The sequence below is a fragment of the Populus euphratica genome, unplaced genomic scaffold, assembly GCF_000495115.2.
Source record: "Populus euphratica unplaced genomic scaffold, PopEup_1.0 scaffold1.1, whole genome shotgun sequence".
NCBI classification, from domain to species: Eukaryota; Viridiplantae; Streptophyta; class Magnoliopsida; order Malpighiales; family Salicaceae; genus Populus; species Populus euphratica.
This window is the reverse complement of record NW_011499845.1, coordinates 4,223,395-4,243,590: the sequence shown is the minus strand read 5'-3', so window position 1 is coordinate 4,243,590 and position 20,196 is coordinate 4,223,395. Positions and strand designations below refer to the sequence as shown.

The following is a 20,196-nucleotide window of genomic DNA, read 5'->3' as shown; positions in this document are numbered from 1 at the left end:
AGTGTTAAAATTAAAGAATAAAACACAGGATGATTTGACGACTAATATCATATGTTTCCTTCTTTCATTTGTTAGATTTAATTTTTAGAGTTATTATTTGTAAGATTTTATTAGATTTTAAAATGCACACATGAGATGTCTGTGAGATTTATTCAGAATGATGATTTAGACCCCGTTAATTCGAGAACTGAGTTGTCTTTGAGATCATTCAGAAAGATGATTTAATCTTGGTTGAGGATTTTTTCTTAAAAAAAGGGAATCATTTAATATTAATAAGCTTCATCAGCTAAAATAGAGCAGATAAAGTCTTGAGCATGGCTCCACAGGTCTTGACTTGGGCTGTTACAAGAGGAAGATGATGGGCTACCATCTCGGCTGATCTATGGGCATGAACAGTGCTAAAATTCAAGGCACATCTGATAAGAAATCTGCAATCTTCTATGATGATACCATATTCCGAATCGTCCCTCTGTGTGCTTGAAATGCTGTCCACGACGAGTTTCGCATCCATCTCAGTTATGAAGATAAAGGGAGCTGATTTTCTGAAGAACTCCCTTTGCAGCCAAAGCTTCGGCCAGTGAAGAACGAAAACTTTCCCTTAGCTGCCAGCGTCCACACCAAATATCTCTTATGATAAAAACATGTTCCCATATATAGCGTGGTTTTGCAAGATAGCAGCGTCGACAATGCATTTGATATAACCCTCGATCCTCAGGCTATGACCACGCCACATCTGTTCTGGGATTGCTTTGACGCGTGTTGAGATGGCAACCATCCATTTGCCACGTCTGCGCCATCTTCCATTGCTCCAGAGCATCCAGCCCCAGGCGAACAATTTGACTACAAGTCGAGTGATCTACGGTACTATAAGCGCTGAAGTAACTCGTGTTATATACTCTTAGGAAAAACTCAAATGATCTTCAACCAGAAGTTACTCGTATCATTGGGGGGTAGGTAGAAAATACCTAGACACGCGAGACAATTCTCTATAAGAAACTTTGCAAAGTAACCTATAGCCTCAAGAGAACGGGTGCTTCCTCGTAAACAGGAGCGCATCGACAAAGTTCGGAGGACTGTGTATAAAGGCTGGCGCATGCCGCCTCGAAAGTTCAAGGAAGTTAGTGATCCAAGGAAAAGGGAGCCAACAATCGAAGCCCTGGCAATTGTAACTAGCTATAAGTTTCTTGTCAGGTAAGTTCCAACCGTCATGACGATTTGGACATGTATTGTTTTAGAGCGACGAAATAAAAACAAAAAACCAAATAAAACCATGAAATTTAGATTATATAGATCTAAATTTATAATTATTTAGAACTTAAAAAAAAATTAAAGGGAAAGAGTGAGGGATTGCCACTGGTGTAATTTAACATCCAGCCGCCCAAAACTATGTATTTTTTAGGTAGTTTTTTAATTTGCCCTTGATCTTTGGAGTTTATTTGGCAAAAAATTAATTCTCAAAGGTCCAAAATAACAATTCAATCCTGATATACTTGATTTTGTAAAGAAGCAATTTTCTTACATAAGTTGGGTGTTTTTAACGTTTCCACCCTCAAAGTGGAGGAGGGCTCTCTTTGAATCCGGTGTGAAATCCAATCCTAACGTATTATAAACATGATGTTACTTTTTTTTCATAAACCCCACCACATGGCAAGTTACAAGTGACGATCATACAATTGTTTGGTTAGTTCAACAAAATGTCACAATCATATCATTTTGCAAAATATATAAAATAAAATTATTCTATAAACCTTCTAGAAAATTTAAATGTTATTGGAAGAATATAAATTTTAGGATTATTAGAGATTTATATGGTTATTAATTTTAATTTTTTTTAAAATTAATTAATATATGCATATCCATAAGCCGTCTGACATTATAGTTAAAAATACAAAATAAAAAAAGAACTCTGTCTATAGAAGGCCGTTATTATGCTAATTCAAAGGATTTGTCGATAGAAGTGAAAGGGGGAGTTGTAAAATTTCCTAGAAATCTGAAGGAAAGCTCGTATCAGCTTCTTACCAAAGACCACTTAGCTAATGACCCAAGGGTATACAACCCTCACTATATGGCCCACAAATTCGACTTTCCTTCCGATGATGCTCAACTTACCGAGAAATTCCAAATCACATCATGGACCCACTAATTCCTATCAATAGAAACTACTAGCAGTCCAATTAGTTGATTCTATTCTACGAGAGAAACTTCATTCTTAGAACTCCCCAAATTCCAAACAATCAAAAACAAAAACCTCTCTATTTCTCTACCAAAATGACTCTCTCTTCACCCTTACCAAAACCCCAACAACAGCAACAGCAAACCACCACCACCACCGATGGTGAGATCCAAGAAGTCGACATTTTCCATCAATTCGACGTCGTATCTGACTCGTCAGATCACCACTATCTCGTAAACAACATCGACAACGACAACGTCAGAAGCAGCAAAAAAACCAAAGACGGTGGAGGGGATTCTTTAACAAATATCTCAAGTGGGGTCTACAAGAAGATCATGCAAGAATGGAAAATCCTCGAAAAACACCTCCCTGATTCAATCTATGTTCGTGTGTACGAGAATCGAATCGATCTCTTAAGGGCAGTAATCATAGGAGCCGCAGGTACACCATACCATGATGGACTTTATTTCTTTGACATTGCTTTCCCACCAGACTACCCGGCCCGCCCCCCTCTGGTTCATTACAGATCATTCGGGTTACGAATCAACCCGAATTTATACGCAAATGGGCGGGTGTGTTTAAGTTTATTGAACACTTGGCCCGGTAGAAAAAGTGAGAAATGGAACTCTAGCGAATCCACAGTGCTTCAAGTTCTGGTCTCCATCCAGGCCCTTGTTTTGAATGAGAAACCATATTACAACGAACCGGGTAATGGGGTGTTACCGGGTCGGGCCATATGGGAGAAGAAATCAAATGCTTATAGTGAGAATGTTTTTTTATTGTCTTGCAAGACGATGTTGTTTTTATTACGTAGGCCACCAAAGAATTTTGAGGGTTTTGTTGCTAGCCATTTTAGAGAGAAGGCAAGTGTTATATTATCAGCTTGTAATGCTTATATTAATGGTCAAACTAGAGTTGGGTATTATAGAAATGATGGGTCATGTTCAAGTGGTAATTCATCAACTGTTGATGTCTCGGATAAATTTAAAGGGTTGATGGGTCAATTATATCCAGAATTGCTTTTGGGTTTCAAGAGAAATGGAGCGTCTTTGGGGAATTTTGTGGAGCCGTCGGTGCAGCCGGTCGAGATGAAAACGAGTTCGTTTAAGGGGAAAGCGGTGATTCAAAGTAAGAAGATTGGATTTGCAAGGACGGTGTTCGCGAAATTAAAGAGAGTTTTGGGTTTAAAGAAGATGAAGTGGCCAAAGCGGGGTCAAAAAGAAGGGTTTTTGACGGAGGATTCTTGATTTATTGATTTATCAAGGTACTTTTAGAACTTGTTTTAGAATCTTTTCCGATTATGATCATGACCATTCAATACTGTTATCGCTAATATCAAGTTTTGACTCCTATACTGTCATGATGATGATTAGCAGCGTAGTAGGAAATATATTGATAGCTTGATATATATATATATATATATATATATATATAGAGAGAGAGAGAGAGAGAGAGATATTAAAGCCTGAATCTGGTTGTTAGTAAAGGGTATGATTTGTCGGAAATTTGTTACACATTTATCTATAACGAACCTGTTTGGTTGAATTGTTACATTTATCTTTTCTGTAAAAATTCCAAAAACAAAAATATTTTTAAAAAAACAACAATTTTTTTTTTGTACAGGTATTTTCAACATCGTACTACCACACTGCCATTAACATCATACTAGTACCATGTATAATAATAATAATAATAATAATCATTTTCACTGTCATGATACCTATCCTAATGCTCGCGTTCGTTGTCATTTTTTTTATTACCATCTTTTTTTTAATATTATCATCACCCTTGACTTTGTAATATTTATAAACGTATTTAAAAATAATCATCTTCATTTTATTATATTTAATTTTATTATATCAAATGTCAATGATTATTAATAAAATAACAATTATAGTTGATTCTTTATCTTTATTATTAGAATTATATTGAAAATTATGATAATTATCATATTACCGTTATAATATTATAAATTTTTTTTAATTAATATAGATATTGAGATCAATTTGTATATATCTTAATTAATCTTATGGATCCTGAAATTAATAGTGATATATTACCGTTATAATATTATAAATTTTTTTATATAGATATTGAGATCAATTTGCATATATTTTAATTAATTTTATGGATCCTGAAATTAATAATAATACTAAGTATGGATCCTGAAATTAATAGTGATACTAAGATTTATAAAACTCCAACTAATAATTTTTAAAAAATAAATTCAGAATTTAACTAGTAGAATTACATCTCTCAGGATTTACAAAATCATATTTTTTTGTTATTGGTAGGTTTGTATTTTAATTAAAAATATATTTTTATATTTATTAATGAAATATAATTTATTTAATTTCTTTTCATGTGCCTTTTTTTAGAAATAAACCGCTACTTAAAAAAATACAAGTAATAATCAATTTCTAGGTTTTTAGTTTCATAAAAAAAAAAAAAAAAAACCAAATACCTCACCGGCCATGGGATGTGGAGTTTCCATAAATCTCGAAACTCAAACCCTGGCTTTTTTACGGGTTGAATCAATATGCAACGAAGTCGACTAGTCTCTTTTAGGGAGCTGGACTAGCATGTGACTGAGATTAGAGGATAATTAACATTTGTGGTTGGCGTGCTGCCCAATCACAACCATTAAATTGAGGTTAATAAGACATTGATTTTTCGATCTATAGGTCGTTATGATCATAATCCTACAGTTACCATATTGAAGCACGATCGCCAGATATAAAATATTCGACTGATTATGCGGGTCAAGAAAATCCTCGGCAAATTCTGGGTCCAGGATCACAATCAAAGAGGAAAGTCAATAAAGAGTGTATATTACTGCATTATCTTAAGTTTGTGATAAAGAGTATATTCGTCCTCTCATTTGCTTTATCCATGTACCGTACGGTTCTTTTTTACTGGTTTAAAATGGCAAAGGCTTGATAAGTTGGTTCGAGGGCTCCAGACTACGGATATATTTAGGTTAAAGTTTTTTTTTTTTTAATGAAGATGTATTAAAATAATATTTTATTATTATTATTAAAAATTTATTTTTAATATTAATATATTAAAATAATTCAAAAATATTTTTTTTTTAAAATACGATTAAACCAAAACCAGGCAGACAGTAATGGCTCGGTTGGTACATGCGGAACTGATCCAGTGATTCAAGTTTGATGTTAATTATTGGGTTGATCATAACTCACCTGTGGCACAACAAAACTATTAAATTAGTTTGTGTGGTTTCAATCACAAAATATTTGCTCTGCCCCTAGCTCCTTTTCAGTCCACTGGATTTAATTTCTTTTAAATACAATCAATACAGGAATACTTTTTTAAAATTATTTATAGAAAAAACTAATTTTTTTTAGATTAATATGATTGGCCGGGCCAGCTTACACGCATCACGACTAATTCTACAGGTCCTGAAGTTAACGACCATGTAAGTCTTCAGTGACCATCATATAAACAACCAAGGACTCGAATCTAAAATCGAAAAAAGAGCAAACCTTTTAGTCTCAAATTCTTACCAAATCGAGTGATTCAAGTTTGATGTTAATTATTGGGTTGATCATAACTCACCTGTGGCACAACAAAACTATTAAATTAGTTTGTGTGGTTTCAATCACAAAATATTTGCTCTGCCCCTAGCTCTTTTTCAGTCCACTGGATTTAATTTCTTTTAAATACAATCAATACAGGAATACTTTTTTAAAATTATTTATAGAAAAAAACTGATATTTTTTAGATTAATATGTTTGGCCGGACCAGCTTACACGCATCACGACTAATTCCATAGGTCCTGAAGTTAACGACCATGTAAGTCTCCAGTGGTCATCATATAAACAACCAAAAACTCGAACCTAAAATCATAAATAGAACAAACCTTTTAATTTTAAATTTTTACTACTTGATCACCTCCTAGATAATTGAATAAAAAAAATAATTTTAATCGAATTACAAGTTAATATAGAGATATTTCTTGCTGTAAAATCAAAGGGATTAAAAAATATATTTACGATCGTATTGTGTTTTGAATCTGGAAGGGGGGCAAGGAGAGAGAAGATTCAATGGTTTGGCTTGTATTAATTTTTAAAGTTAGGACACTGTAGATATTATAAATAATAATAAATAAAAAATCTAGAAAATGAACATCGCAAGTTGGGTGGTAAACTAAAGTTCTTGAACCGATCCAATTTATACCCCAATTCAATATTGTGAATAGAATATTCATTTTTATTTAATTTATAAATATTTTAACTTTAAAATTTATAATAGATTTTTTTAAGGTAATAATGTAAACTATGGGGACTGGATTAACATTAACTCGTATTAATGCGTAAAGAAATGACTTTACACGTTCAAACGGTATAACGTGGGCCTAAAATCACGCCTATTTAATATTTTATTTTGAATTTGGAAGGGGGGCAAGGAGAGAGAAGATTCAATGGTTTGGCTTGTATTATTTTATCAGATTAATTTTTAAAGTTAGGATACTGTAGATATTATAAATAATAATAAATAAAAAATCTAGAAAATGAACATCGCAAGTTGGGTGGTAAACTAAAGTTCTTGAACCGATCCAATTTATACCCCAATTCAATATTGTGAATAGAATATTCATTTTTATTTAATTTATAAATATTTTAACTTTAAAATTTATAATAGATTTTTCTAAGGTAATAAATTTTTTTTTTTATCTCTTTGTTGAGAGAAAATAACTAAAATTTAATAATGATACAAAATATAAAAATTAGACCCAACATTAAACGTGTTTAAAAATATATTATTTTAATATATCTTAAAATAAAAAACATTTTAAAAAATAATATCTGTTACAATCTTAAATATATCTCCAATAAAATAAAACAAATTAAATCTTGAATCACATAATATCTGTTACAATCTTAAATATATCTTCAATAAAATAAAACAAATTAACATGAGAGTGACGTTAGTTTTCAATTCAATGCAATTAAGTCATTAACATTTTTCAAACGTTGTGCTTGCATGGATGCAGTGTATGTTTGATGTTTGATATTTTGGTAATTATTTTTAATTTTATTTTTTATCTGAAAAAATATTAAATTAATTTTTAAGTTTTTTTAGTAATTTTAATTTTTTAATATTAAAAAACTTTAAAATATCTTTCAATTGAAAAATACCTTTTAAAAACATTTCATATCACAATATAAAACAAATACTTATGGATACCATTGAAGGAAGATCATGTGTGTATTTAATATTATAGTAATTTTTATGATTATAATTTTAAAAAATACTTTTAGTTATAATTTTTAAAAAATAAGTTTTAAAAAATTTAAAACTGTTCTTTTTACGGGTTCATAATATTAATGAATTTTTGTGGGTGGCAACAATACCGGTGGCTGATGATGCATTGGTAGGCCATTGTGGACCCATTGAATTATCAATCAAAACGGGCCTACTGGAATGTTCTGGGTGCTGTGGACCTATCTGGACATCATCCCTCCCAATATCCCATATCCCATCTAACTATTTACTCAGACTGCCAGTGATGAAATCCTGGCTGGCTATGTCAAGGCACCACACCGAGCACTCCATATCCTGCTAATGCTGATTTCTTTCCTTCTGGCCCAAGATTTTAAGGTTGGGCTAGCAATGGTCGCACCTGTTAAATTCGGCCCATGAACTCTTATAACATCATCCTTTTTTTTTTTTTTTATGAATTTCAAATCATTTGAACAAAAAGGAAATATATCTCTGCAAAGCCTAAGTCGCCATGATGGCTACATTGTATGCTGCCATTAAAAGTCACCAAGATGTCTACTATTGACTGGTAATATTTTAGTAATCAAGTCAACACCATGCACTATTCATAGAAACCAAAACCATCCATGATCCACAAACAAAGAAGATAGAATCCCTCGTGCTATGCCGAAATCCTCGGCTCATGTTCCCTCTACTTTTGAATCTGCTGCCTCTCCTGCTACTCAAATGGTCACCAAATAGGCCCCATCTCATGGGCGACCATCTCGCGTGGTTCGAAGGACGCCGAGGCCTAGCAACAGAGAGTTTGGTCGCCTTTGTACATATTAGGATGATTATTGACCTTCCTGATTTGTTAGATTAACCAAGGCAAATTTTGAACGTCAAATCTTCTCTTTAGAGGCATGTGAGTGTGTGGCCAAAGCGTTAAATTACTCAAATCTTACTGCGCAAGCGAAGACAATTATAGTTCGTACAAAATCGGCTCATACGAGACATCAACATCGGAGGAGCATAACTTTGAATGCAATGTTCCCTCATGCGCCCCATGACGACAACTGGAGAAGGAAGACCTGCCGCCAATTCCGAGCTAAATCGGCCGGCCCCTCCTGAGTTATACAACGGAAACACAAATTTGTGTTGCCCCAATGAGGAATGGACTATTTGCCGGGTCAAGCCCTTGCTGGCATGAATTGGAAAGCAAACGAGTAGGTGGAGTGGTATTTGACAGCTGGCATGATATTTGACAGAACTTGAAACTACCTGAAGGGCAAAGGGTTACTGACATGATCAAGTTCAGCTGCCGAGCAAGTCCCATTCGTTGTTTTACAAACGGAGCAGGCCGCTGCCCACTTGGGTACCACGTTGCATTGTTCTCCATGATTCATGTCAACGTGTACTTACTGCGATTGTATCCCCGAATAAATTCTCAAAATCCAATACGAAGCAGTTTTTTTTTAGGAAAAAACACAAACTAGGAAAAGAAGCAGTTCGTGTTCGAAATTTCATAAAAATTGAAACCAGCTTGATGTGCACTGTAACAATCTTTACATTTCAAGCACAGGAAACCACGCAATTAATGTCTTCAGTTCTGGAAAAGCATGGATCACTTACATTGTAACGTTGCCTTCTAGCATATAGGTCTAGGTGTTTCAACATGACGAATAATAATTAAAAAATAAATTATAGCAAGAACCATGTTATCCCCCCTGCTATGTTGTCATTATGATCATTTTTAAAAAAAAATATATGGGAATTTCCAATGTTATTCTTAGTAGAAAAAAATTATATAAGAATTGATCTTATATAAATTAATTATATTTATAAATTTAAAGACAACCTAAATCACTAGTAAAAACATAATTTAAGTCAAAATAAATATTTAAAATGAGATTATTTTTAATAAAAATTAAGATAAAAATATATTGGATCAATTTGAGTCAATCCAAATTAATTTATCAATTTATATATTAAATCATAAAATTATAATAATCTCTTATAAATCAAATCAAAACAAGTGAAGAAACTTGAATTTTAATTAACTTAACATTAAAAAATGAAACTGAAAAAAAAAAAAAACCTAAATCGACTCACGTTAACCTTTGAAATCCATATCTCAAGTCATGAAATAAGGATAATCCAATAGAAAACAAATTGAAGAAAATTATAAAATTTAAAGTTTCAATGAATTCAATGTTGAAAGATAAAATTATTAAAAAAATAAAAAAAACATACAAAAAATGAACAGAATAAAAAATAATTAACTCATTAAATCCGTGATCCAAATCATGAGATAGAGATAACTTCATAAAAAACATATCAAAACAAATTACAAAGTTTAATTCTCAATTAATTTAATGTTAAATTATAAAATTAAAAAAAAAAAAAAAAAAAAAAAAAAAAAAACCCAAAAGCCAATAAAGTTAATCTATTAATCCATACTTTAGATTATAAGTTTAAGATAACCTCATAAAATATAAATTAAAAAATATAAAATATATTGTTAATAAATATAATGTTAAAGAATAAAATTAAAATTTAAAAAAACATATATTAATATATATATATATATATATATATATAAATATTATTATAGTGAATAATGTTACATGGAAAAGTAAAAACCGTTCATTTTTTAGTTTTTTTGGTTCATTAATTTAATATTAAATAAAAAAATAAAAAAATAAAAAATAATTAAAAAAATATAAGTCAATTAGTTTAACCAACTTAAATTTGTGATTCTTATAATAAAAATAATATAAACTAATAAAAATTAAATTTTTAAAAAATGATAAAAAAAGGCACTTCTTCAAAATTAATTAAAAATAATATAAACTAATAAAAGTTAAATTTAAAAAAAAAAGATAAAAAAAAGGCACTTCTTCAAAATTAACAGTATAAAAACAACTCCTCTAGTTATTTTGTAATTGTTTAACTGGACTATCGGAGGTGTCGCTTTCATTTCTCTTTTGGCAACATGGTGGCTGTCTCCATCTGAACATAAAACTGTCAACTACCGAAATGTTTTTGCACATCTAAAATATTCTCAACTACCGGAAGAGGAGAGGTGGCAGCTTATCAATATCAATTCACCCAGTTGATCGCGAATACTCAACACTTGTAGACAAAGATTTGTTACATTTTCAAAGTTGCTTTAACCGTGACAACACACTTTTCCCTCAATCTAAGGTTAGAAAATTAATATTGTCGAACATGTCCCAGATTCTAGTCGAGAAATTGCTGGTTACAAAACTCCTCTCGTTTGAGATTGGCCACGGTTTCCCCGTTCGGTAAGAGCAGAGACAAAGGTCCATGTGTCTTGCTAAGTGGCGAGATGAATGCCCAGTTATCTTTGCTTCACCAATATATTCTATCTCACACAGATCTTGACATTTTTCATTTCACATTCAAGTTTATACTTGATTTGATTGATTAAAAAAAAAAAAAAAATCTATAGTTCATTGCGTCTGAACCATGTTTTATAGTATATCCAAAAGTTTTTTCAGCAAGGAAAAATGTCCCAAGCCAAAGTGAAAAATGAATACTTTTGATTTGGACCCATCCTAAAGCCTCTTTCTTTTCACATGCATACAAACAAGAGACATTGAGAACAACACCCACCAAAACCCTCCCCTCCCCTCCCCTCCCCAACAAAGGAATGACCTTTTATCTGTTCCTCCACAACCGAGCACATCCTTCCACTCTCACCATCACCACCATTAAATTTAGATCATTATATCAAAAACCCGCAATGCAAAACATCGAGAAAGATTAAGTGAGAGGGAGAGGAGATTGATTTGGTTTAGGGGCTAGTGTGATTGAGAGATGTGGGATGCTTCAGGCATTGATGAATCTGCTTTCGTTATGTCTTAAGCCATTTGGGCATGGTAGAAGTAGTAGTAACAGTGATTCAAACCTTGAGTCATTTGTCGGTGTTAGCAAAGAAGGGAAAGATGGTTTGCTTTGGTATAGAGACGTTGGAAGATACTGGTCTGGTGAATTTTCAATGGCTGTTGTTCAAGCTAATCAAGTAATTGAAGACCAAAGCCAGATTGAGTCTGGACCTTTTGGAACTTTTGTTGGTGTTTATGATGGTCACGGTGGACCTGAAGCTGCACGTTTTGTCTGCGATCACTTGTTCAGGCACTTTCAAGGTCTGTTCTTTTTAAATATTTTTTTATCAAATATCTAAAAAAGATTGTTACTTAAACGAAAAACACTTTGTCGTGTTCCTTTTATGTCATTGAAATGGCCACGTTTCTCACTAACCTTTGTGGATTCTCAATCAATCAGTTCTTTTGCTTTGGAGATTTTGAAAGGTTCTGGTAGTCATTTTCTTTCGTTGCTCTGGATTTTTTTTTTTTTTTTGTGAATCTAGATGAGAAGCTATTTTGTGCAGTTGTATTGGATGATAGAGAGCTACTTGTTTTCAGAGTATAATATAGTGAAGAAAATTTATTGGGATTTGAAAGACGGGATTTTGCATGTGAATGTCATGGACTGGGAGGTCAGTGCTTATTGGTAATGCTTGCTTTTAATTGCTGAAAGTGATTCAGTTTTTTGGAGCTGTTCACTTTTGTGGTTGTATCTGTCTTGTCAATTTCATGGATAACTATTAAGTGATATTCAATCGGATTTGCTTTCTGTGTAAGCTTCTGATTGGCTTTTATGAGTATGGAGTTTTTTTTTTTTTTCTTGCTTTAAATTGCAGTTTTAAACTTGGAACAGGATGATTAAATGTAAGCTTAATGATTAGTGTTTAGCAGCCAAATGCCTAGTTTTTGCTATCGATACCCAAAACATATGCAATTTCTTACTTCAAAAGTTTTCAGATTGTTCAAGGCACTATTTGCAGTGTTTAGGAATTTCACATTTTGGCTTTTAAAACCTAAATTCATTCAGCTTTTTTTCTTAGATTAAAATCTAAGCTAGTGCTTCTAAAATCTGTGCTGGACAAATGCATTAGCTCTACGTAGAAACTAGATTAAACTTAAGGGTGACGTGGGCTTTGAATTCCAGTGAAAAAACAGGGCATATATCTTCCTTTTTTTTATCATTTTTGTTTTGTAAAATGTTTTGATATTTTTTTTGGTTTAATGTCGTTTAATCTTAAAAAAATATCGTGCCTTGTGTTGGCATTCTTAGGCTTTGTGGTTATGCAGCCATTTCAGCAGAGACACATGGTGTTGTGACAAGCGAGACCATCCAAAGAGCTTTCTGTGCAACAGAGGAAGGGTTTACCAATCTCGTGTCAGAGTTATGGAGCAGTCGTCCCCAAATGGCAACAGTTGGATCATGCTGTTTAGTTGGAGTGATATATCAGCAGACCCTCTTTGTAGCAAACCTGGGAGATTCCCGTGTTGTACTGGGCAAGAAAGTCGGCAACACTGGAGGTATTGCTGCAATACAATTATCAACTGAGCATAATGCAAACCTTGAGGTCATCAGACATGAACTCAAGAACTTACATCCAAATGATCCCCAGATTGTTGTTCTTAAGCATGGAGTTTGGAGAGTAAAGGGGATTATTCAGGTTATTTCAAACCCCAATTTAACCTTCAGAATATTTCAAATTAAAACACATCTTAGGTGCTTTTGTATTCTTTTGTTTTTTTGTACTCTCGGAGTGATAAATTATGAAACTACTTGGTGGGCTGGACTTTTAATGGTTCTTGGTTGTTTATCATTTGGTATTCATGATAGCTGTCCCGACTTCTTTCAAGAAGTCGTCAACTTTGTTGTAGCTGTTAATGCAAAAGCAAATTTACCCGTTGCTATACAATTATTTTTAAAACAATTTTTTTGAGTTATAGAATTGTGTAGAAGATTTACAAGCTGCAAGAACCATGAACTGGAGATGAGAAAGAACAACATAAGCCAATACCAAACCCGAGCACGATTCACATGCTCTGACAACCAGGTCTTTTGCAGATATCACTTCAAATATAGTTGAGATGGTTTTATAGTCATTGGTCAGAGAAAAGGTTCATGTATAGTCGTATAGAGGCAAATTAGTTGATTGAAGATAATCTTCGTTGTTCTAGGTAACCTGAAATTCACTTTTTACCCGTAGGCATTCCCTTTTGTGCTCGATGGATAAAATGCACCACATCTCAAGCTAGATGCTTGTTATTTATATTTTCTGACAAGTTTAAGAAAATAAGCATGTTGATTATGAAAGGGAATTTGAACATCCTTTATCTAGCCTTTGCATCGATGAAGGGTACTTTGAAGTCAAGTACGTTATGGAAACTCCTTGGAGTACATCTTGGTTTGCATCGGATTATCTTCATCTTGCTTCTTATTATTCATGGCATGTTCCTTTGCAAAGTCTAATTTCAAATAATGAAATCCATGATTATATTTGATGCAGGTTTCTAGATCCATAGGAGATGTGTATATGAAACATGCACGATTCAACAGGGAACCAATTAATGCAAAGTTCAGACTTCCTGAACCAATGGACAAGTCAATCTTGAGTGCCAATCCAACAATCATTTCACATCCTCTCCATCCAAATGATTCGTTCCTTGTATTTGCATCTGATGGTCTTTGGGAACACTTGAGTAATGAAAAAGTAGTGGATATTGTCCACAGTAATCCACGTGCAGTAAGAGTTTTCCCTTGTGTATTTGGTTGTCATACTTTCTACTTTGAATTTACTTTCATGCCTTTGCGTTTCTATTAAATAGGAAACAAATGACCATAAAGTTTTGACCTTTTTCTGGAACTCATATGCTGCTTGGTATTAACTTAAAACTTGCTTACTTGGTCATTTCATAAAAAACTCTTGGAAGAGTTTGGAAGGCAAACCTATGTCCTTTTCTCTAAGATGTATATAGTAAAAGCAAAATATCTTGGAATAGTTTGAAACGCAAACTTATGGAAGCATTACGGTGCATTTTATTTAGTAGATATGTTTGTCATAATCATAGATGAGTTTTTTAACATGATCTATTTGAGTTTTGACAGAGAAGAGAAGTGCATAGTATCATCATTGATGAGTTTCTACTTTGTATCGTATTTGGATTGTTCATCCATGATCTTTTTTCTCTAGTTCTTTGCATGGATCATGTATTGATACCCAAGGTGATCCATGGTCGGTTCATTGTCATATAATTAGGCATAGCGCAGCCTTGGAGTTAAATGCGTTTGATAAAGTCTGTGTTAGCTTGTTGATCATTGTGCTGGGATGCGTGTCAAGGAACCATTCAATGAGATTAGATATTGGTGATTTATATCATCATAGCATATTTAAAACTGACTTTTCAGATTGACTTCCTCTCGACTTTCATGAATTGCCTTGAATTGTTCGTGCATATTTGGTGTTTTAGATGGCTATTATCCACAGCAAAAGTAGATGTTATGCCAATTCTGCCTTCCCTAAGACATGTGCATTGCTGGGATATGGATGCCTGCACAGAAATGTAGATCATGCATTATGATCCAAAACTTATATAGTTGTCTCACAACAGGTGCTTTTTCTATATTTGCATTTCTAACCAACCTATGAACACTGTCAATCAAAGCTGTTGGAATGCTCCTCTCTTGGTAAAGCCAAATAATCTCACGGTTTTTTTTATTATTACCAGTGAAGCTATCAGCCTCACTGTGACTATTCTTGCATCTGACCACCCAGGTTTAGCTCTTGGTTCATTCTTCATCTTTTTTTTTTTCCCTTCATGTGTTCATTTTTTTTTCTTTTTTACTTGAAGGATGCATTTAAGTGGTGGTTGACTGTATTCTTAAATTTATGCTTCGTATATGTAGTTCTTGCTCTAAATTTATCTGTGTTTCGACTCGTATTCACGAGCTTGTTTTACTGCAGGGAAGTGCCAAGAGGCTTGTCAAGGCTGCCTTACAAGAAGCGGCTAGAAAAAGAGAAATGAGATATTCAGATCTAAAGAAGATTGACAAGAAGGTTCGACGACACTTTCATGACGATATAACTGTGATTGTTTTATTCTTGAACCATGATCTTATATCCAAATCCAAAAGCGCTGCGCAAACACCGCCGGTTTCCATCCGGAGCGCTCATTAATCACCCGTTGGCATATTTCTGCTGCCTTATCTTGGACACACGCAAAAGCATCCTAGGCTCCTAGCGGATCAAGACACATATCAAGGCTACAGAGCTGCACTGACAAAGCGGTCGCGGTACCTGAGTGGGAATTCCAAGATTTAATTAAGAGCTTTAGAATATGTAAAAATGTTGTTTGTCAGGCAAATAAATAGATTGCTGCTAAGTCCGTGGATACCCTGATTATATTTTTACTTAAAATGTGTTTTGCCTTTTCAATAATCTATTTGCATGTCAGGCATATATATCAAATGTTATAAATCGTGTTTGGAAATGTTTTATAGTAATTAGGTTTAAAGTGTTGATTTTTTTAAAATATATGAAAGTGATATTTTTTAAAAAAAATTATTTTTAATATTAATATGTTAAAATAATTTAAAAATATATAAAAAAATTAATTTTTAAAAAACATGATTTAAACTGCGAACACACCCTTCCTTCTGCACAAGGTGTGGTAGGCCCAGAGGGGCAGGCAACTGTCCAAGAATATCGAAAATACCATGGCCTCATCAAAACCTCTGAACGACATGTCAACATGCCTCGAAACACGAGGGCTTATTTATTTACCCGTATCAGCCCAAATTCAAATTCCATGGCCGTGTGAGTCCCTTACTGGCCTCCAGCGGAATTCCTTTCTTCTCTACGCAATCCATCAAATGCACCTTCCCTGAATTCCTCTTCTTCAAATCTAACAGTTATCAAACATAACTTCATGGCTACGAAACGAAATCAATCTAAAGCTTTTTATTATTGCTTTATTTCACACTGACTCTCCTCTTGTCTCAATCCCACTCAGCACCACAACCCATCCGTCGTGACCCCGGCCCCCTTACGGGCACCATAGCGCTATTCACGATGTCCGTGACAGCGTCCGATCCTACGTCCGCCGCATGCTCCACTCTCGCGCCGAGGTATCACTACAATATTTAATCATCAATTAGATTACAATTACAATTTAGATTCGCAATAATTCATTCGTGCTCATTTTAGCTAAACTTAACGTCGTTTTGAATCATGTAGTAATTGTTTGTAATTCCACTGAACTGCGTGTTTTATTTTCAGCTGCCAAATTGTCCGCAATTCCAGTGTTGCTGATTTTCTGTTCGTTTAAGTTAAAAAATTTAATATCTACAGCGTAATTCAAGTGAAAAACACAGATTCTTGCATTTCTGTTAACTTGTATTTATTTATTTTGTGTTTATGAGATTTTTTTTTTTTTTTATTGATGTAGGTGTCTGGTCGGCTTGCGCGTTTCTGATCTTACCGTTTTTAAGTTAATGATTATGTAAGCCTTCAATAACCATGATATTAGCAACCATAGAGGCTTGAACTTGAGATTATAGAAGGAGCAAACCCTTTCATCTAAGCTTTTACCACTAGACCACCTACTAGATGGTGATGTTTATGAGATAATTGATTTTATGTGCTGTGATGCAGATTCCGTTGGAGGTGAATGCAGTACTGATAGGTTTTAATGGCGATGGAGGGTGTAGGTTTAGTGTAGATTCACATAAATTACAAGATTTTCTGAGGACCAGCTTCTGAACTCACAGACCTGCCGGTGAGCCTCTTGACATTGAGCATCAAGTCATTTTTTAAGTGTTTCCGGCAATCTCTCCCTAAAGTTAGCATTGTTAAGTAATTGTGCTTTGCACGCTTGAAGTTACAAATTTGTGTTTGTAATGTTGTAGTGGAAAGTCTTCAATACTACCATTGCACCTTTACATTTTCAGCTAAGAATTCAGTTTTGTGGGCTGCATTTGAGTTTTGCTTGAAGGGACCCATAGAAAGGAGAGGTATTACAATGGGAGAATTGGAGAATTTCCTGAGTATTAATAGTTTTTTTTTTTACTCATTATATGATAGGAATGACACAAGTTGTGTTTTTATTTGTGCTGTTTTGTCAATAGGCTGGGCAGCCAGAACTGATTGCACATGAGAAGGCATTGAAACAGAATACGGTTCCTGCTGGGAATGCATGAGAGGTGAGTAATGCAGTGGATATAATATGTTCATTGTTTTGGGGGAGTAAGGTGGAGTGTGTTTTTACAGGAAACTCTGGATTCTGTATTTTCTTTTACTTAGACTGATTTTGGAAGGGAAGTGCCAGTATTTCGCAAACTATATTTGTACTCTGCCAAAGATAATCATCGACCGTTCCTAATGCAATCTTTCTTGTAAATTTTGATAAGGTATGGTTTTAAATTCAATCCTTTTTTTCTGGGAAAATCAGTTTTTTGACTTCTAATTTTCATATAGAAACAACCATTTTGACGTTGGAAGTCAAATGCTCATAATGTTTTTTTCCAGACCATAGCATTACTAGTTTGGGTTTTGTCGGTTTTGTGGTGGTATTAGTCATAATGGTGTGAACTTCATTCCCCTATGATCATGTGTGCCTTGGTTTGGCCCTCGATTGCAGGTGAGAATGGACCTTGGAAGTAAGGAAATTGACCTAGACAATGTATGGCAAACTTAAGGATTTGTCTGATGAAGACTTGAGGAAACAAATGGGAGACTCAATATAATGGAGGGGGAACAACTCAAGTGTGGCTGGGTTCAGACAGGTACAGAACACGATCAATATGTTATTGTGTCAAAGTAAGAGAGAGTCATTTGTGGAACAGTATTGGTTGTGCCTGAAGTTTCCTTGAGTTTAATTTGGGTTGTTATAAAAGTGCAAATATAGCATTCTAAATGGACTTTGTGGTTAAGGATTTAGATCGAATATGATATTCTTATTTGATAGCCAAATCTTGCTTCTTTGGTGTATTTGTTACTCAATATAATCATGTATGAGGTGATGCAAGCAGAAAATAGTCGATCCTTTTATTACATTTCTTGTTTGTTATATTTTCATGAAATTTTTAAGATCCTTGGTTCAGCTTCAGCATACAGTTACCTTGAAATAGCAAGCTATGAAGTTCATAAAACCTATCTGGCATATGAAAATCCATTAAAAATCATAGAAAAAGTTCATTAGCAAGTACTTACAAGATTTTATTTTAGCTGCAGATTACTAGTTCCAGTCGAGTTGGACGTGTGTAAACTGCAGTTGGTGAATTATCTTTATGGTTGTGAATCTCAGGACAATTGCTACAGAGTATCTAAAAACCCCCCTTGGTGAACCTGTCAAAGGCAAGAACAAGACAACAACCAAACTATGGTTGGAGAAGTTCTACCAAAAGACAACGAGCTTGCCAGAACCTTTCCTGCATGAATTAGGTCAACGGTTGGAGAAGTACCTAGATGTAAGTCACCCATGTCTAGAATAGCGCCTTGGAATTCAGACTTGCAGAATTGTTCTGTTGATTTTATTTTTGGTTTAAATAACAGCGCCTTGAGGAACAGCTTGTAGATCTGTCTTCTTTCTTTATTGTATGATCACCGGTTACAAGACACACATTTGAACATTTCGGAAGTTCTTCAAAGCGCTGTCTTCACCCATCAGCTAGTTAGCTTTGACTTATTTAATCCTCCATTAGATGATTATTTGTCTTTGGTTATTCTCCTCCAAACTGTGCTTTAATTTGACTATTTCAGTGGGTTAAGTTTTAATTTTACAGTCCATAATGCAGGTATCTTGAATATTTGACTAGAGTGAGAGGGAGAGATGCTGTGGCATGGAGTTCAAATGTCCTGTACATTCGTCGCAGACTTATATATACGGAGGGATTCTGCCTGCTGGGTTCATTGTGTATTTCGTCGTCGTTTTCTTTTCCAATCCTGTCCGATGACGATCCCAACCAAGAGACTGTTCTCATTTTCTGAAGGCATTGATGTTTTGTTGCGGGTGGGAAAAAGCCCTATACCGGCGAGTATAATGCTATAAAGAAATTTTGAGTGCTCCTTTTTGTATTTTAAATTAGAATAATTTGATAGATTACAGCTTTTCATGCTCGTTCATTATTTTCACCATCAAACCCTGTGGAGGCCATTTGATTCCGCTGATTATCGATTAGTGGAATACTTTCCATTGTGGGTTAACGGCTTCGCTTTGTCTTTAGTGGGTTCAAATTGATACTGGCAGAATGGGCAATAGAATGAGGGTTGTGGAATAATTGTTGCATAAAGGAAAATTATGATAATTTGTTTCAAGGCAAGGGGTACTTTGTTTTAACATTTGTCCGCTTGAAAAAGTATCTGTTTTATTTTTAATATTATCAAAAACTAAAAAAATATTATTTTAATATATTTTTAATTGAAAAATATTTTTAAAAATTACATTGGACCATGATACACTCTTTTTATTTCATGAGAAACAAATATAGTTTTCTGTTTAAGGAAGAGGTATCAAGAAAAATCATTACTCTCAATCATTTCTCATAATTAATTTATCAAAATAATTAAAAAGAAATAATGTATATCTACAAATGGAAGTTTCCTTTTCTTTTCTTAGAATCTCATAAATAAATAAAATAATTAGTTCTGAAATTTCATTTGCATTGTGTCTTTAATTACGAATTAAATGAGATTAATTATTATATAGCTCTTAAATATTACTTACATGCCTTTGAAATCTTTGTTAATGGGTCGATTCCTCCTTTAGCTTTGTTAATTTTTTACACTAAATTAGATTCCTCTTTTTATTGGCGTCGGCAATATATTCTTTGAGCATATTTGCTTGAACACAAACTTGCATATTGGCCTCCGATGGGGGAATTTATTTGACAAATTTCCCCGAGGTCGCATTTTTATG

At 33.7% G+C, this 20,196-nt stretch overlaps 2 protein-coding genes and 1 long non-coding RNA gene across 7 annotated transcripts; all 3 read left to right on the top strand.

Moving 5' to 3' along the window:
• The first annotated feature begins 1,970 nt into the window (after window positions 1-1,970).
• Window positions 1,971-3,533, top strand: LOC105122433 (putative ubiquitin-conjugating enzyme E2 38). Its single transcript, XM_011021527.1, has one exon. It carries the CDS (start codon window positions 2,269-2,271, stop codon window positions 3,418-3,420), a length of 1,152 nt encoding a protein of 383 aa, XP_011019829.1. The 5' UTR covers window positions 1,971-2,268; the 3' UTR covers window positions 3,421-3,533.
• A 7,462-nt stretch (window positions 3,534-10,995) lies between these two features.
• Window positions 10,996-15,784, top strand: LOC105122426 (probable protein phosphatase 2C 42). The gene is made up of 4 exons (XM_011021514.1): window positions 10,996-11,571; window positions 12,580-12,950; window positions 13,791-14,027; window positions 15,246-15,784. Exons 1-4 carry the CDS (start codon window positions 11,250-11,252, stop codon window positions 15,456-15,458), a joined length of 1,143 nt encoding a protein of 380 aa, XP_011019816.1. The 5' UTR covers window positions 10,996-11,249; the 3' UTR covers window positions 15,459-15,784.
• A 532-nt stretch (window positions 15,785-16,316) lies between these two features.
• LOC105122409 (uncharacterized) lies at window positions 16,317-19,484 on the top strand. Of its 5 annotated transcripts, none has more exons than XR_841692.1 (8): window positions 16,317-16,408; window positions 16,560-16,632; window positions 16,935-17,058; window positions 17,189-17,482; window positions 17,597-17,689; window positions 17,920-18,064; window positions 18,513-18,951; window positions 19,064-19,484. It is a non-coding gene; the product is annotated as an uncharacterized LOC105122409 (long non-coding RNA). The 5 variants fall into 5 exon arrangements; XR_841693.1 differs by lacking the exon at window positions 19,064-19,484 and having other exon boundaries at window positions 17,920-18,008; window positions 18,063-18,098; window positions 18,513-18,910; XR_841694.1 differs by lacking the exon at window positions 19,064-19,484 and having other exon boundaries at window positions 17,408-17,482; window positions 18,513-18,910.
• Window positions 19,485-20,196: the final 712 nt, after the last annotated feature.

What these genes read in the sequence shown, in the direction of transcription:
- LOC105122433 (XM_011021527.1), top strand. Translation starts at nt 2,269, where the DNA reads ATGACTCTCTCTTCACCCTTACCAAAACCCCAACAACAGCAACAGCAA.
- LOC105122426 (XM_011021514.1), top strand. Translation starts at nt 11,250, where the DNA reads ATGCTTCAGGCATTGATGAATCTGCTTTCGTTATGTCTTAAGCCATTT. An exon ending in GAGTAAAGGGGATTATTCAG is followed by an intron (nt 12,951 to 13,790) that starts GTTATTTCAAAC and finishes TATTTGATGCAG; the next exon opens with GTTTCTAGATCCATAGGAGA. An exon ending in TCCACAGTAATCCACGTGCA is followed by an intron (nt 14,028 to 15,245) that starts GTAAGAGTTTTC and finishes GTTTTACTGCAG; the next exon opens with GGAAGTGCCAAGAGGCTTGT.